At 34.1% G+C, this 17,325-nt stretch overlaps 1 protein-coding gene across 4 annotated transcripts in view; it reads left to right on the forward strand.

Annotated features, from left to right (window-relative positions):
• The window catches only part of METTL15 (methyltransferase 15, mitochondrial 12S rRNA N4-cytidine), a 200,816-nt gene that overhangs the window by 3,127 nt on the left and 180,364 nt on the right, over positions 1–17,325 (forward strand). For all 4 annotated transcript variants that reach the window (XM_073216352.1, XM_037012116.2, XM_037012115.2 and 1 more), the window contains exon 2: positions 6,386–6,672. In XM_073216352.1, coding sequence (XP_073072453.1) covers positions 6,403–6,672 — 270 coding nt within the window. In that variant the 5' untranslated portion in view covers positions 6,386–6,402. The remainder of the gene's footprint in view (positions 1–6,385; positions 6,673–17,325) is intronic.

A 17,325-nucleotide genomic window follows, 5' to 3' on the forward strand; every position in this document is an offset into this window, starting at 1 on the left:
AGGTTGCTTCCAATTCTTGGCTATTGTAAATACTGCTGCGATAAACATGGGGGTGCATCTGTCTTTTTCAAACTGGAGTGCTGCATTCTTAGGGTAAATTCCTAGAAGTGGAATTCCTGGGTCAAATGGTAAGTCTATTTTGAGCATTTTGAGGAATCTCCATACTGCTTTCCACAATGGTTGAACTAATTTACATTCCCACCAGCAGTGTAGGAGGGTTCCCCTTTCTCCACAACCTCACCAACATTTGTTGTTGTTTGTCTTTTGGATGGTGGCCATCCTTACTGGTGTGAGGTGATATCTCATTGTGGTTTTAATTTGCATTTCTCTGATAACTAGCGATGTGGAGCATCTTTTCATGTGTCTGTTCGCCATCTGAATTTCTTCTTTGGAGAACTGTCTGTTCAGCTCCTCTGCCCATTTTTTAATTGGATTATTTGCTTTTTGTTTGTTGAGATGTGTGAGCATTTTATATATTTTGGATGTCAGGCCTTTATCAGATCTGTCATTTATGAATATTCTCCCATACTGTAGGGTACCTTTTTGTTCTATTGATGATGTCCTTTGTTGTACAGAAGCTTTTCAGCTTGATATAGTCCCACTTGTTAGTTTTTGCTTTTGTTTTCCTTTCCCAGGGAGATATGTTCATGAAGAAGTCGCTAATGTGTATGTCCAAGAGATTTTTGCCTATGTTTTTTTCTAAGAGTTTTATGGTTTCATGACTTAAATTCAGGTCTTTGATCCATTTTGAATTTACTTTTGTGTATGGGTTTAGACAGTGATCCAGTTTCATTCTCTTACATGTAGCTGTCCAGTTTTGCCAGCACCATCTGTTGAAGAGACTGTCATTTCCCCATTGTATGTCCATGGCTCCTTTTCGAATATTAATTGACCAGATATGTTTGGGTTAATGTCTGGAGTCTAGTCTATTCTACTGGTCTGTGGCTCTGTTCTTGTGCCAGTACCATATTGTCTTGATTACTATGGCTTTTTAGTAGAACCTGAAGTTGGGGAGTGATATCCCCCCCACTTTATTCTTTCTCAGGATTGCTTTAGCTAATTGGGGTCTTTGGTGTTTCCATATGAATTTTTGAACTATTTGTTCCAGTTCATTGAAGAATGTTGTTGGTAATTTGATAGGTTGCATCAAATCTGTATATTGCTTTACGCAGGATGGGCATTTTGACGATACTAATTCTTCCTAGCCAAGAGCATTTGTTAGTGTCCTCTTAAATTTCTCTTAAGAGTGTCTTATAGTTTTCAGGGTATAGGTCTTTCACTTATTTGGTTAGGTTTATTCCTAGGAATTTTATTCTTTTGATGCAATTGTGAATGGAATTGTTTACCTGATTTCTCTTTCCATTGGTTCATTGTTAGTGTATAGGAAAGCCACAGATTTCTGTGTGTTAATTTTGTATCCTGCAGCTTTGCTGTATTCAGATATCAGTTGTAGTAGTTTTGGAGTGGAGTCTTTAGGGTTCTTTATGTACAATATCATGTCTTCTGCAAATAGTGACAGTATAACTTCTTCTTTACCAATCTGGATTCCTTGTATTTCTTTGTTTTGTCTTATTGTCATGGCTAGGACCTCCAGTACTATGTTAAATAACAGTGGGGAGAGTGGGCATCCCTGTCTTGTTCCCGATCTCAGAGGAAAAGCTTTCAGCTTCTCGCTGTTCAGTATGATGTTGGCTGTGGGTTTATCATATATGGCCTTTATTATGTTGAGGTACTTGCCCTCTATACCCATTTTTCTGAGAGTGTTTATTATGAATAGATGTTGAATTTCGTCGAGTGCTTTTTCAGCATCTATGGAGATGATCATGTGGTCTTTGTCTTTCTTTTTGTTTATGTGGTGGATGATGTTGATGGTTTTTCGAAGGTTGTACCATCCTTGCATCCCTGGGAAGAATCCCACTTGGTCGTAGTGTATGATCCTTTTGATATATTTTTGAATTCGGTTTGCTAATATTTTACTGAGTATTATTGCATCTATGTTCATCAGGGATATTGGTCTGTAATTTTCTTTTTTGGTGGGGTCTTTGCCTGGTTTGGTATTAGGGTGATGTTGGCTTCATAGAATGAGTTTGGGAGTATTCCCTCCTCTTCTATTTTTTGGCAAACGTTAAGGAGAATGGGTATTATATCTTCTCTGTATGTCTGATAAAATTCCGAGGTAAATTCCATTTGGCCCGGGGTTTTTTTTGTTGGGTAGTTTTTTGATTACCGCTTCAATTTCTTTGCTGGTATTTGGTTTGTTTAGATTTTGTGTTTCTTCCTTGGTCAGTCTTAGAAGGTTGTATTTTTCTAGGAAGTGGCCCATTTCTTTTAGGTTTTCCAGCTTATTAGCATATAGGTTTTCATAGTAGTCTCTAATAATTCTTTGTATTTCTTTTGGGTCCGTTGTGATGTTTCCTTTCTTGTTTTTGATTCTGTTGATGTGTGTTGATTCTCTTTTTCTCTTAATAAATCTGGCTAGAGTCTTATCTATTTTGTTTATTTTCTCAAAGAACCAGCTCTTGGTTTCATTGATTTTTTCTGTTGTTTTATTCTTCTCAATTTTATTTATTTCTTCTCTGATTTTTATTATGTCCTTCCTTCTGCTGACTTTAGGCCTCATTTGTTCTTCTTTTTCCAATTTTGATAATGGTGACGTTAGACTATTCACTTGGGTTTGTTCTTCCTTCTTTAAATATGCCTGGATTGCTATATACTTTCCTCTTAAGACTGCTTTCGCTGCGGCCCACAGAAGTTGGGGCTTTGTGATGTTGTTGTCATTTATTTCCATATATTGCTGGATCTCCATTTTAATTTTTTCGTTGATCCATTGACTATTTAGAAGCATGCTGTTAAGCCTCCATGTGTTTGTGAGCCTTTTTCCTTTCTTTGTAGAATTTATTTCTAGTTTTATATCTTTGTGGTCTGAAAAGTTGGTTGGTAGATTTTCAATCTTTTTGAATTTACTGAGGCTCTTTTTGTGGCCTAGTATGTGGTCTACCCTGGAGAATGTTCCATGTGCACTTGAGAAGAATGTGTATCCTGTTGCTTTTGAGTATAGAGTTCTATAGATGTCTATTAGATCAATCTGTTCTAGTGTGTTGTGCAGTGCCTCTGTGTCCTTGCTTATTTTCTGTCTGGTGGATCTGTCCTTTGGAGTGAATGGTGTGTTGAAGTCTCCTAAAATGAATGCATTGCATTCTATTTCACCCTTTAGTTCTGTTAGTATTTGTTTCACATATGCTGGTGCTCCTGTGTTGGGTGCATATATATTTATAATGGTTATATCCTCTTGTTGGACTGAGCCCTTTATCGTTATGTAGTGTCCTTCTTTATCTCTTGTTACTTTCTTTGTTTTGAAGTCTATTTTGTCTGATACTAGTACTGCAACACCTGCTTTTTTCTCCCTATTTTTTGCTTGAAATATCTTTTTTCATCCGTTGACTTTTAGTCTGTACATGTCTTTGGGTTTGAGGTGAGTCTCTTGTAAGTAGCATATAGATGGGTCTTGGTTTTTCATTCATTCAGTGACTCTGTGTCTTTGGATTGGTGCATTCAGTCCATTTACATTTAGGGTGATTATTGATAGGTATGTACTTAATGCCATTTCAGGCTTTAGATTCATGGTTACCAATGGTTCCAGGTTACTTTCCTTACTATCTAAGAGTCTAAGTTAACTCACTTAGTATGCTGTTACAAACACAATCTAAAGGTTCTTTTCTATTTCTCCTCCTTTTTCTTCTTCTTTCATTCTTTATATATTAGGTATCAGATTCTGTACTTTTTGTCTATCCCTTGATTGACTTTGGGGATAGTCAATCTAATTTTGCATTTGCCTCGCAATCAGCTGCTCCACTGTCCTTACCATAGTTTTACTACCACTGGTGATAGCTCTCCAACCCTAGAACACTTCCATCTGTGGAAGTCCCTCCAAAATAGACCGCAGAGATGGTTTGTGAGAGGTAAACTCTCTCAACTTTTGCTTAACTGGAAATTGTTTAATCCCTCCATCAAATTTAAATGATAATCTTGCCAGATAAAGTAATCTTGATTCTAGGCCCTTCTGCTTCATATCATTAAATACATCATGCCACTGCCTTCTGGCCTGTAAGGTTTCTCCTGAGAAGTCTGATATTAGCCTGATGGGCTTTCCTTTGTATGTGATCTTATTTCTGCCTCTGGCTGCTTTTAACAGTTTGTCCTTATCCTTTATCGTTCCCATTTTAATTACTATGTGTCTTGGTGTTGTCTTCCTTGGGTCCCTTGTGTTGGGAGATCTGTGGATCTCCATGGCCTGAGAGACTATCTCCTTCCCCAGATTGGGGAAGTTTTCAGCAACTACGTCCCCACAGACACTTTCTATCCCTTTCTCTCTCTACTCTTCTTCTGGTATCCCTATAATGCAAATATTGTTCCGCTTGGATTGGTCACACAGTTCTCTCAATATTCTTTCATTTTTAGAGATCCTTTTTTCTCTCTGTGCCTCAGCTTCTTTGTATTCCTCTTCTCTAGTTTCTATTTCATTTATTGTCTCCTCCACCATATCCAACCTGCTTTTAATACCCTCCATCGTGCTCTTCAACGATTGAATCTCTGACCTGAATTCATTCCTGAGTTCTTGGATGCCTTTCCGTACCTCCATTAGAATATTGATTTTTATTTTGAACTCCCTTTCAGGAAGAGTCAGCAGGTCCATGTCATTTCAATCTTTCTCGGGAGTTGTATTAATGATTTTACTCTGGACAAGGGTCCTTTGGCATTTCATGTTTGTATATGGTACCCCCTAGTGTTCAGAAGCTCTATTCTGGAGCTGCTCAGCCCCTGAAGCAATGTTGTGGGTCGCAGGGGAGCGGTTCTGGTACCTGGGGGAAGGAAAGAGCTGTTCCCCGCCTCCCGGCTGCTGTGCCTGTCTCCACTGCCTGAGCCAGTGGGCCATGTCACGCAGGTACAGTTTTTGTCCCAGAGCAGCAGGATATGGATCCCTGCTTTCCACAAGCAGCTGGAATCCCAGTCTCCCCAGGAACTCTGCCCTGTATTAAGTTTCCAACTTGGTAGTCATGCAAGTCTCATGAAAGCACCATAAAATGTAGGTTTGTGCTCCCAGAGCAGATCTCCGGAGCTAGGTATTCAGCAGTCCCAAGCCTTCCACTCCCTTCCTGCTCCGTTTTTCTTCCTCAGGCTGGTGAGCTGGGGTGGGGAAGGGGTTTTGGTCCCGCGGAGTCGCAGCTCTGGTATGTTACCCCCTTTGGTGAGGTCTACTCTTTTCTCCATGTGTGTGCAGTCTGATGCCGTCCTCTTTCCTGTTTCTCTCTCAGGATTAGTTGCGGCAATTACATTTTCTAATTGTATCCAGTTTTAGGAGGAAGCCTCTGTCTCTGTTCTTACACGGCCATCTTTAATCCCATCTCCAGCACCTAATGTGCATTTGATTTTGTTGATATAAAGGCATCGTCTTATTCATAAATAACTCATGATCCATGAAGGGGAAGAATTGATAATTTAGTGTTTACTGTAGTAGTATTAGAAACATTGCTTATAACTGAGTAAAAAGCGTAATGTTTTCAAAAGGTCTGTTAATATATTTACATGAATCCTTTCTTCCTCTGCATTTTAAAGAGTTACAGATTCAGAATAAAATGGAGCAAATATGAGAAAGTGAAGAAATATATCAATTATATACTTGTTTTTTTGGGGGCAGGGGACCGATAAAATGAAAGTGGATATGAAATGCCAAATTGTGCTCAGTTCAATATTCATAAATAGTTTCAAGTGATATGTAGTAAACTAATACAGGCCATGGTGAGGTGATCTCATCAGAGAATGTATATGACAAATCTGCAAGATTTTCATAGACTGATCACTTTGTTTCCTTTTGAATGTGTGTACATAGTATTTTTCCAGGACAGTTTCTCAAAGAAAATTAAATTGAAGATGAAGATTTAACATAATGAAAAAACAATAGGAAAACTTGAAATAAAAGAGTGCCTGAATCTACAATAGAATAATATTTATAGTCCCTTCAGTCATCCAGATAGCTTTTTCAAATAAGCAATTCTAATGCATTGAACTCATTCTTTAGACTTAATTAAAATTCAACAAAATATATTTCAGAAAAATGACTAAAAATCAATTTCACACTTCTGATGGTTAATGCATTAATGGTCGTAGAGCTTATCAGGCCACATTAAAACATTATATTTTCAGATCATTCCTGAAGTTGCCTTGAGTTCCTTACTTTGCATAAGGAAGTTAGTCACCTTCACTTCTTTAAGATGAGTCTTGCATATTTTTTTCCATGTTAACATTGCATATTGATTTTCTTTCCCCATGTATTGTAATACTGTTTAAAAAAATCCAACAATCATGATTTTTAATCTTTTTTTCCTAGAATTGTTGACCTCCAGAATGCTTCGATACCCATATTTTTGTAGAGTCTGTAAAACATTTCTTTCATGCTGGTTGGAAACTGGCATGTGTAGTTTAGGTGTCAGGCCAAAAAAAATACATGTTACAGCAGAAACATACAATGAATATGAAGCCCAGGAGCAAACAGATCAAACTGGAGCACAGGAGTTAAACAGATCTCTTGATAGAGATTATGAAGCTATGAATAAATTACATATTCCAGTAATGGTGGATGAAGTTGTTCGTTGTTTGGCACCACAAAAAGGGCAGGTAAGTTGATTAGTTTTTTATTTTTAAACATTTTTTAAATTGAGGTATTTACTTATTTTACTATTCACAATTTTAAAATGTCCAATTCAGTGTTTTTAGTGTATCTCCAAGGTTGTTCAGATCATCACCACTGTCTAACACAGGAACATTTTTATTATCCTTTTGGGAAACCCTATATCCATTAGCATTCACTACCCGTTGATACCTTCCTCACACCCCTTCTCCCAGATAACCACTAATTAATTTTTTGTCTGTATGGGTTCACTTAATCTGGACATTTCATATAAATACATTCATACAATATATAGCATTTTGTGTCTGCCTTCTTTTACTTAACATGTTTTGAGATTCATCTGGGTGTAGCATTATATGTTTTTATTCCTGAATCATTCCATTGTATTGATATGGCACTTTTTTTTATCCATTTATCAATTAGAAGTCATTTATATTTCTACTTTTTGTGAGGGAGGGAGAGACAGGCTGATTCTAAGGAATTGATTCACATGATTATAGTTGGTTGGTAGGTCAAATCTTCACAGTAGGCTGGCAGGGTGGAGACCTGGTAACAGTTGCAGTTTGAGTTCAGAGGCAGTCTATTGGCAGAATTCCTTCTTACTCCAGAGAGGTCAGTCTTTGTTCTATTAAAACTTTCCATCAATTGGGTGGAGCCCACACACATTGTGGAGGGTAAGACCACTTTATATAGTCCCAAAATTTGAATATTAATCTCATTCAAAAAACCTTCACAGAAATAATCCAGAATAATGTTTGACCAAATATCTGGGCATTGTGGACCAGCCAAGTTGACATATCAAATTAACCATCAAACTTGCCTTATTTAGAGTGTTGCCTGCAGGATTATATAAGGTCTTAGATATGAAAATGCTTCAAAATCTATAAAGAGATCGTAAAAATGTGTACAATATTCAAAAAGAAAAAGATAAAAACTTTCTGAAAATGAAGCATATTTACAAAAGGGAAGAAATTAACATAGTAAATTTTCTTCAAGTGTCTGTTTATTACTATATGCTAATACTTCTTAGAATACTGACTCCAGAAATATGACCTCTTATTCCAGAAGCTAATATTATTACTTAACTCAGTTATTTTCATATTAAAAGTCACATCTTTTTCCAGTATATAGTGGCTTAGTACTTAAGAGCAAAGGTTCTTTAATTAGACTGTGTAGTTTTGAATCTCTTGCCTAACATGCATGTTGTGCATGTATATACACACATAGCTCTTTTTTTTTGAGATCTCTTCAAGTAGAATTCTTAAATGAGATTATATATAAAAGCATCTAGCTCAATGTCATCACATTGTGGGGACACCAAAATACACATGAAAATGTAAATTAAAAAATCGCATAAAAATATGTAAGTATTTATGATATATTTGAGTTACATATGAGAAGGGAGGGGAGAGGAGGGACTGATAGTAAAAAAGTAGAACTGAATTCAACAGCTTGTATTTGACCTTTGGAACGAGAAACCAAACCTCATTGTATAATTGCTGAATCCTAGTAGTAAAAACCAAATATTTATTTTGCAGTACCGTGAAGTAGAAAAAGAACCAAACAGAAACAAAGCCCACTAAGTGTCCTAGTAAATCAGTTTTGGATTTGCGTTTTTCTAAAACCAAGTGGAATAAAATAAAATGGTTCTACAGGTTGACTTACCCTACCATTTCATTCTCTTCAAATTCCTAACACATGTGATGTTGGTTTTTTTTGACATTTTCATTGTCCTGATTTGAATTGTGTTTTCTAGTAACTTTTAATAGAAAGTTTAATTTTATGAATGTTTTTTCTGAAGACAGTGAATGTTATTTCTTACCTTTTCTGCTGTCTGGCAGATAGCTTTATTCACGATTTCCTTAATTTTTCAGTAATAAAGAACTGGTGATAGTCCTTAAACAGGAAAGGTCTTCATTTCTTCCAGAATCCTTTATTTGCTTCTTTTCTTCCTGAGCCTTTTCTCCAAAATAATTTTCGTTTGCAAACTATGAGTCATACACTCACTTACATCAATCACCCACTTAACTGAATTTCACATTACTTCAATGGTGAATCTACAAATGAAATTTTCTGATCATAGCAGGAATTTAAAAATATATATAAATGTAGTTTTGAGTGATTTCTTGTTCATTTATTAGTAATTTCTTTTTCTTTAATATTTAAAGAAATATTACACAAAGAAAGTGATTGATTTTGGGAATTTCTTCTTCATCATACCCAATTTACTACATATTAATTTGATTTTGCAAATGTGTACCAGGTATTTACAATTTGAATTAAAATAAAAAAAAAAGACCCTTCTTATTTTCTTCTTCCTTGGGAGATACAGAAGGATTTAAATAAATTATATATATTTTTTCTCCTTGCCCAGTTTTCATTATTTCATTTTCTAGATGTATAACTTTTTGTAAGAATGTATTACTTACTCTAAAAAATTTTTTTTTGCTCCTGGAGATGTTTTAGTTTGGTCTGCTACCTTGGTAATTTTTTCATTCCTAGTTTCTGAAAATTGGAGAAAGTAATGATTCTGCCTAGTTGACCATGGTAGAAGTTTAATGGATATAGGAGACTTAGTATTTGTCCAGTGGTAGTGCCAGTTTAGCTTGGTGCCTTGGGGTTTCTGTAAGAGTGGTAAGTTAAAAGCGAGATGATAGACATGCAAGGACTAGTATCAGTAGCTGTAATTTTGGACAAGTAAATATTGTGGCTATGCCTCAGATTCCTCATCTGTAAAATGAGGAAATATAACCACCTGATATGCTCACTGTTGATTATATGAGTTCATCTAATTGCTTGGATTGATAGCTTCTAAGTGGTATGAGCTCAATAAATGTTAGCTGTTATTGTGGGGGATAGGAAGGGAAAGGGTGGGTAGCTAAAATATAGGAGGAAATTGCCAGGAGGCAGCAAAGGTAGAAAAAAAAGTCTAGGAAATGTGCAAACATGTCTGGAACTGAAAAAGTACTGTTTCAACTGCCAGAAACTTCCCTTATTACCATTCTTCAGGTCTCGAGTAAAATTTCACTTTCTTATGGAAGCTTTTTCTGAGCTTCCAGAACAGGCAGTTCCCTGTTATACATTCATGGAGTCATACTTTTCTTTCATAGCACTCTTAATAATTGGTAATTATAAAGGTTTTGTAAGATTATTTGTTCAGTGAATGTCTCTCCTAGCAGACTGCCCTCTAAAGTCTTGGACAGGTTTTATCTTCTTTACCATTGTTTCTCCAGTGTTTAAGCACGAGGGGTACAACATGATGGGTTTGTAATGATTTTTAACTGCGTGAGTGAAAGAGTAAACTGGAGGAAGATGGGAGGCACAAATAAAAGAAATGTCCTTTGGGTGCTAAGGTAGCATCTTGGTCTCAGGACTTTTTTTTTTTTTTTTTGGTCTCAAGACTTTTATATGATTCTAGCCTCGGTGTGGCAGGCCCACTCTGATGAAGTAACTGGAAAACCCGGTAAAGGAACAGATAAGAGGGCTGAGAAAATGAGCTGACCTGAACTGATGCAAAGAAGATATGATGAGTATCAGGCTAAGTTTGTAAAGTTGGGTTTATAAATATTCAAAATAAGGATCTTATCTATTTTGATATTCTAACATTCAGTATTCATCTCATAATACTAGATTGGTCAAATTTGTCATGATACCAGATATGCTTTCTCTTAAAAAATTTTTATTATGCTCTGTATAATGGATTTTTCTTAACATCAATAGCAGTATTTCACATATTTCACTTGAATATTTTTATAACCTTTAACAGAGAGTGAACATCAAAGAGAAAAGCTGGAGAATATGTTTGTTCTCTTTAAATATTGAAGGCAGATCAACCACAGAGGGGAGGAGTTTAATTCATTTTGACCTCAAATTACTGAAAAAGTTAAGAACTTTTCTAAGACTTAGGACCAATGGCATAGCACCTGTAGGGAGATGCACTTTGTTTGTTTTGTTATTAGTTTAATTCCTTTCTAACTTTTCATTAAATTTTTTTATTAAATAGTTGACATACAATATTATATTAAAAGTGTACAACAGTGATTCGACAATTATATACATGATGAAATGCTTATATAAGTGTAGTTACCATCTGTCACCAAAGTGATTGCAGTTTTATTGACCATATTCCCTGTGCTGTACTTTTCATTCCCATGACTTATTTATTTCATAATTTTAAGTCTGTACCTCTTTATCCCCTTCATCTATTTTGCCTCTCCCACTCCCCTCCCTTATGACAAACACAAGATTGTTCTCTGTATTTATGAATTTCTGTTTTGTTTATTAATTTATTTTATTCTTTTAGATTCCACATTAAGTGAAACCATATAGTATTTGCCTTTCTCTGTCTGGCTTATTTCATTTAACATAAAACCTTTATCCATCCATGTTGCAGCAAAAGGCAAGATTTCATTCTCTTTTATGACTGAATAATATTCCAGTGTGTATATATACCACATCTTCTTTATCCATTCATCTATCTATGGACACTTAGGCTGCTTTCATATCTTGCCTATTGAAAATAATGCTGCAGCGAACATAGGGGTGCATATATCTTTTGAATTAGTGTTCTTGTTTTCTTTGGGTAGAAGGGGAATTACTGGGTCATATGATATTTCTATTTTTAATTTTTTGAGAACCTCTATACTGTTTTCTGTAGTGGCTGCACCAGTTTACATTTTCACTAACAGTGTACAAGGGTTCTTTCCTCCCCATTCTTGCCAGCACTTGTTATTTCATGCCTTTTTGGTAATAGTCATTCTAAGCAATGTGAGGTGATATCTCACTATTTTTTATTTGTTTCCCTGATGATTAGTGGTGTTGAGCTTTACATCACTTTTCATATGTCTGGTGGCTGTCTGTATATCTTCTTTGGGAAAATCGCTATTTAGTTCCTCTGACCATTTTGAAGACATTTTTTGCTAAGTGAAATAAGCCAGACACAAAAGAATATATACTATATGATTCCAGTTATATGTAAAAATTAAGTTTAGTCAAAATCATAGAAACAGAAAACAGAATGGTGGTCACCAAGGGCTAGGAGGAGAGAGGATGTTTAATTGCTATAGAGTTTTGGTTTGACAGGGTGAAATGAGTTATATAGATGGATGGTGGTGACAGTTGCACAATGTTATGAATATCTTTTTTACCTACCACTGAAATGTACACTGAAAAATGGTTAACATAGTTTTTTGTGTATTTTAGCAAAATACATTTTTTTTAAAGAAAGTAACTTTTTTGAAGAAAACAGTTCTTTTATATTTATTCTATGGAAATAGGTGATGTTTTTACAATTACATGAAAGCATTCAAATAACATGAATATTGTGGCTTTCTTGTTTTGCTCTTGTCAGATTCTATATTTCCTGCAGATTTTTTCTATATGTACTTCTAAACTATGTCTTTAATATATATTTAAAAATCACATTAGTATTAGGTTTCATGATTAGCTTTGTGTTTATTAAATGCACTATTTTATTAGTGTAGCCTACACTACCTGTTGATGTGATGACCAATTTACAAACTGTTGTTAAGGTATTTAAAATCTTTTAGGGCGTTAACAGTAGCAAGCAGAAAAAAATTAGACAAATATTGATATATTTTTTATAATATTGATATATTATTTATAAATATTCTTATATTTGATCACTTAGTAAATTTTTTCTTACTGAATTTTTTTGTTATGAAAACTGCAGTTATCAGACCTCTAATGTGCATTAGTTAATCCCATTTTGCCTAATATATCAAATTTAGAAATTCCTCTTAGAGTTTTGGGATGGAGTAAATTGGAGAATGGATCCCACCAGTAAATTTAACATATTTTCTCTAATAAAAATGTATGTAGTTAATTACATTTATAAAATGCTTATTAATAGCATGTTATAAAAAATATGAAAAACAGATGCAGAAAAGAGTTTTCTGTTTTTTTTTCTTTTTAAATTTTTACTTGGCATATGTAAAGGAATAGTCTTTACAGCTAAATGAACTACTCAATCTTGCTCAAAATGTTAAAATTTCTTTAACAATTCTTTAAAGTTTTAGAAGTAATTGCATAATTTATAACTAAAAGTAAAATAACTGGTTCATGCTTATTTTTCTATAATGATGTACTATTGAAAATATTGTTTATGTTACATATATGTGTTTTATATGAATTTTTGTAATTAATAAATAGATGTGATTACTTTAACTTTCATATTGAAATCTTTAATAATTGCAGTATATTTCTTGAATGTATACCTACTGTTCCCAGTAAGTTCAGCATCCTTTAGAATATTACTGCTTTCTATCATTGAATTAATGCCCTTTTATCACTGTATATAATTTTCTTCATTAGAGTTTAGAAGCAAGTATAGAAGATATTGGGTAAAACAAGACCAGTAACTTTTTCAGTATTTTTGCCAATCCAGTGTCTTTAAATTATCTTCCTATAATTTGGTCTTTTTTATAGTTTGGAAGCTGAATCTTTACTATATTTTTTCCAGTAAAATATAAGACTTAAGAGTCTTTTGTTTTAAATTTAACTAAAAAGATATAGAAATTGCAGTTTAAAAAATTACTGGTCTTAATATAACCTCAAAATAAATGTGGTTCCATGGTTGTGAAAAATGATACTCTTTGATGTCTAAAAATCAGACATATGTATTGAACTTTTAAGTTTATTTAAGAACCATTCTTCTAGTTTATAAATAGAGACCCAGGAAGAAAACAGGTTCATTCTGTAAGGAAAGCTCACAGAAAAAAGGAAGAGAAACAAGTGAGGTTTTTCTGTTCACAAAGCACATTCTCATGAGTCATCCTGGATACTGGTTACTCTCTATTTAGGTCAGCACTAGTCCCTGATCAATAATCTAATCATAGTTACTGCAAGAGGCTAGGTCCAGTGGTTCTGTCTTTACCTATTGTTTTTCTAAGTCCCATATTATTTTTGTTAAGAGTGGTAGAAAGAGTACTTCGACCTTGTGAGCTCTCATAACATTTTATTTTACTCTTCTTCCCCCACCTTCTCTTCATATAACAAACTACTTGACTGTAAGTAGCATACTTAAAATGTTACTTTATAATAAACCAAGTTGCAAAGCTTTGCAGTGACTCATAACATTCCTTGAACTCTCCCTCTCCTTTTTTTGTGGGTGTTAGTTTTTGTCTCCTTTGGGTAAAACAGATATCATGAACCAAGAGGTAATGTGCATTTAAAGATATTATTTACTTTGATGAATGTTATTTTAGAAAATATGTGCATTATTTTCTCTTGTTCTCTAATGAACTTTTTACTTGGTTTGGGTCTTCAATATATCATGTTACATCACATTATATACTAATTTAAGCATACATTTTATCCTTGTCATATCCTTTTGCTTTGTATAGGATATGGTATTTTTCTATATTTATAATTAAATGTCCAGTAAAACCTAATTCTTTCTTTTGTTGTATGTTTTTTATTTCTGGAAAGCAAAAGAAATTAGCTCTGGATATTGAATATATTCACAAGTATGGAGGATTTTGTACATGAGGCCAATATATGCTGAGAGGAATAGTATTAATAATAACAACATAGAGTTGTATGAGATTTTACTGTTTGCAAAGCACTTTGATATTTTATTGTCTGTGTTTTTCATTAGCACTGATCTCAGTAGCATTTTGTGAAAAGCATCATGTTAAATGTAGAAGGAAGGAGGTGAAATATATCCAGTCCATCTGTTCTACTGGAACCATATAGTAATAAATATTATTGGTTAGACTTGAATGCTTTTAGCTAATAATCATATGCAGTGTGCTTTTTTCCTTCACTCTGTTAGTTTTCATGTATCTAGTGGTCAGCCCACAATATCTTCAGGACCTGTATTAGAGCCCTTAATCCCTTAGGTCAGCCAATTTGGCTCAGTATTCCTAGAGTATAGATCATTTGGCTCCCCAGCAGACTAGGGACTATGTCAGTCACTTGGAGCACATTATGTAGCTTTTGCCTCCACGACACTCAGCAGAGGAATCCTGATCAATCTCATTGGCTAGCTCATTGGGCTTTTCAAATATAAGAAAACCTTACATTTGTAATGACAGGAGAGGGAGATAAATTGCTTAAAGAATGGTATAAGATAAACTGACAGGAGCAATTAAGTAATGAGGGTTAGAAATGAAGGTAGAGGGAAAGGCTATTGTCAAGGGAAGGAAATTTAAGAAGGTAGTTTGAAGGAACAGTGTTAATACTAAAGAAGGGAAACAAACTTCCTGAATTTCCAGTTTCTCTTTTTTCCAGCACCTCACTACCATATGTCTCTTCTCTACCGTCCCCCTCCCTTTTTGGCTACTTAAAAAAATATAAATTTTAATTGAAGTATATAGCTCATTCAACATTAGTTACACGTGTACAACATAGTGATTTGACAATTATATATGTTACAAATGCTCACCATAAGTGGTTACCATCTGTCACCCATACAAAATGATTACAATATTATTGACTGTATTCCCTATGCTATACTTTTCAACCATGTGACTTACTTATTTTATAACTGTGAGTTTAGCTTGTACATCAGTCCCCTCCACCTATTTTGCCTGTTGCCCCACTCCCTTCTCCTCTGGCAACTACCAGTTCTCTGTATGAGTCCATTTCTATTTTTCTATTTGTTCATTTGTTTGATTTTTTAAGATTCCATATGTAAATGACATCATATGGTATTTGTCTTTCTCTGTTTGATTTATTTCACTTAACATAATACCCTCTAATTACACCTATGTTGTTGCAAAAGGCAAGATTTCCTTCTTTTTGTATGGCTGAGTAATATTCCATTGTTTATATCTTTATCCATTCATCTATTGTAAATAATGCTGCAGTGAATGTAAGGGTACATATATCTTTTTGAATTAGTATTTCTTTTCTTTGGGTAAATAGCCAGAGGGGAATTCTGGGTTCATTTGGTGGTATTTCTGTTTTTAATTTTTTGAGAATCTCCATTCTGTTTTTTGTAGTGGCTGCACCAGTTTATATTCCCAATAACAGTGTACAAGGGTTCTCTTTTTTCCCCGTCCTTGCCAACACTTCTTATTCATATCTTTTGATAATAGCCATTCTAAGCAATATGAGGTGATAGCTCACTATTTTTGCTTTGTTTCCTTGATGATTAGTGAAGCTGAGCTTTTCATTACTTTTCTTATGTCTGGTGGCCATCTGTATGTTTTCTTTGGGAAAATGTCAGGTCTTTTGCCCATTTTTCAATCGGATTGTTATTTTATTTTGGTGTTGAGTTGTATAATGAGTTCTTCATATATTTTTGCTATTAGCGCCTTATTGGGTATATCATTTGCAAATATATCCACCCATTCAGTAGGTTGTCTTTTTGTTTTGCTAATGGTTTCCTTCACCTTGCAAAAGCTTTTTAGTTTGATGTAGTCACTATGGTTTATTTCTGCTTTTGTTTCCCTCACCTGGAGAAACACAATCAGAAAAAAATAGCTAAGGCTAATATCCAAGAGTTTACTGTCTGTTTTCTTTTAGGAGTTGTATGGTTTTAGGTCTTACATTTATATCTTTAATCCATTTTGAATTTATTTTTGTGTATGATGTAAGAAAGTGGACCATTTTCATTCTTTCGCATGTAGCAATCCAGTTTTCCCAATATTGGGAAACTTATTGAAGAGACTGTCTTTTCCCCGCTGTATTTTCTTGTCTCCTTTCTTCCTTTTTAATAGAAATCATGAAAGAATTAAAATGAATTCAGTCATTCCCCCACCTCCTATTTTTTAAATGATTTTCATAATGGACCTATGAAGACTATCTTTTCTACCAGTTCAGGATATTATCATATTATCACCAAGATGATTTCTTCTTTGAGCAATACATGTGAAACAACAATTTTGATTAGAAATTCTCAATTTTGCTCCAACTAAAAATGATCAAAATAGCGAATTACCTGAATGAATGAGAATGAAACCAACTTCTCTTGCTAGGGACTACTTTAGAATTTAAGTACAAAGTGAGTTTTTTCAGAAGGGAGAATGGAGATAACTGCAAGAGATAAATGTCTCATGTTTTCTTGTTTCAATATTTATTTTTATAACATCATCTCAGTAATAGAAACGGCCCAAATTTTTGTAAAGTCACTAAGTTTCCCCCTGAAGAGCCATTAGCATAAAGGCATAATTGATAACATAAAATAAAAAATTGTAGTTCAGGATTTATTCAAAGTAGGTATTGGAAATTCTTTGAGAAACTCAGATCTGGGCTATCCAATCGGTTCTGCTTAACATGACTTTGTGCCTTTTGAAAGACAAGGGTGAGAAGTGCTGTTAGTGTCAAATTCTCCAATTCCTCCAATAAGCTTAATTCATTATTTCTGAGTCTTTTGCTATTGGATAAAGGTAAAGATAGATAACATCTAAAACTCTGATAATTTTTCTTTGCTCATTTTATTTTTGTTTTCAGTATGTTCTGTTTTGAATTTTTTATTACACCCAAGCTATCTGATTTGACACATATGGTTTTATAATTACATATGGAAAAAGATCCAAAAATAATTGTTTTTATAAATGATTAATGAATGAATTTTGCCAGAAATATTTTTTGTGAAGATCTAACAATAAAAATCAAACTGTTCTTTGTTATGGTCAATTTAATCAATAAATATTTATTGACCACCCACTGGG

The sequence above is a fragment of the Manis javanica genome, chromosome 11, assembly GCF_040802235.1.
Source record: "Manis javanica isolate MJ-LG chromosome 11, MJ_LKY, whole genome shotgun sequence".
Classification (NCBI taxonomy): Eukaryota; Metazoa; Chordata; class Mammalia; order Pholidota; family Manidae; genus Manis; species Manis javanica.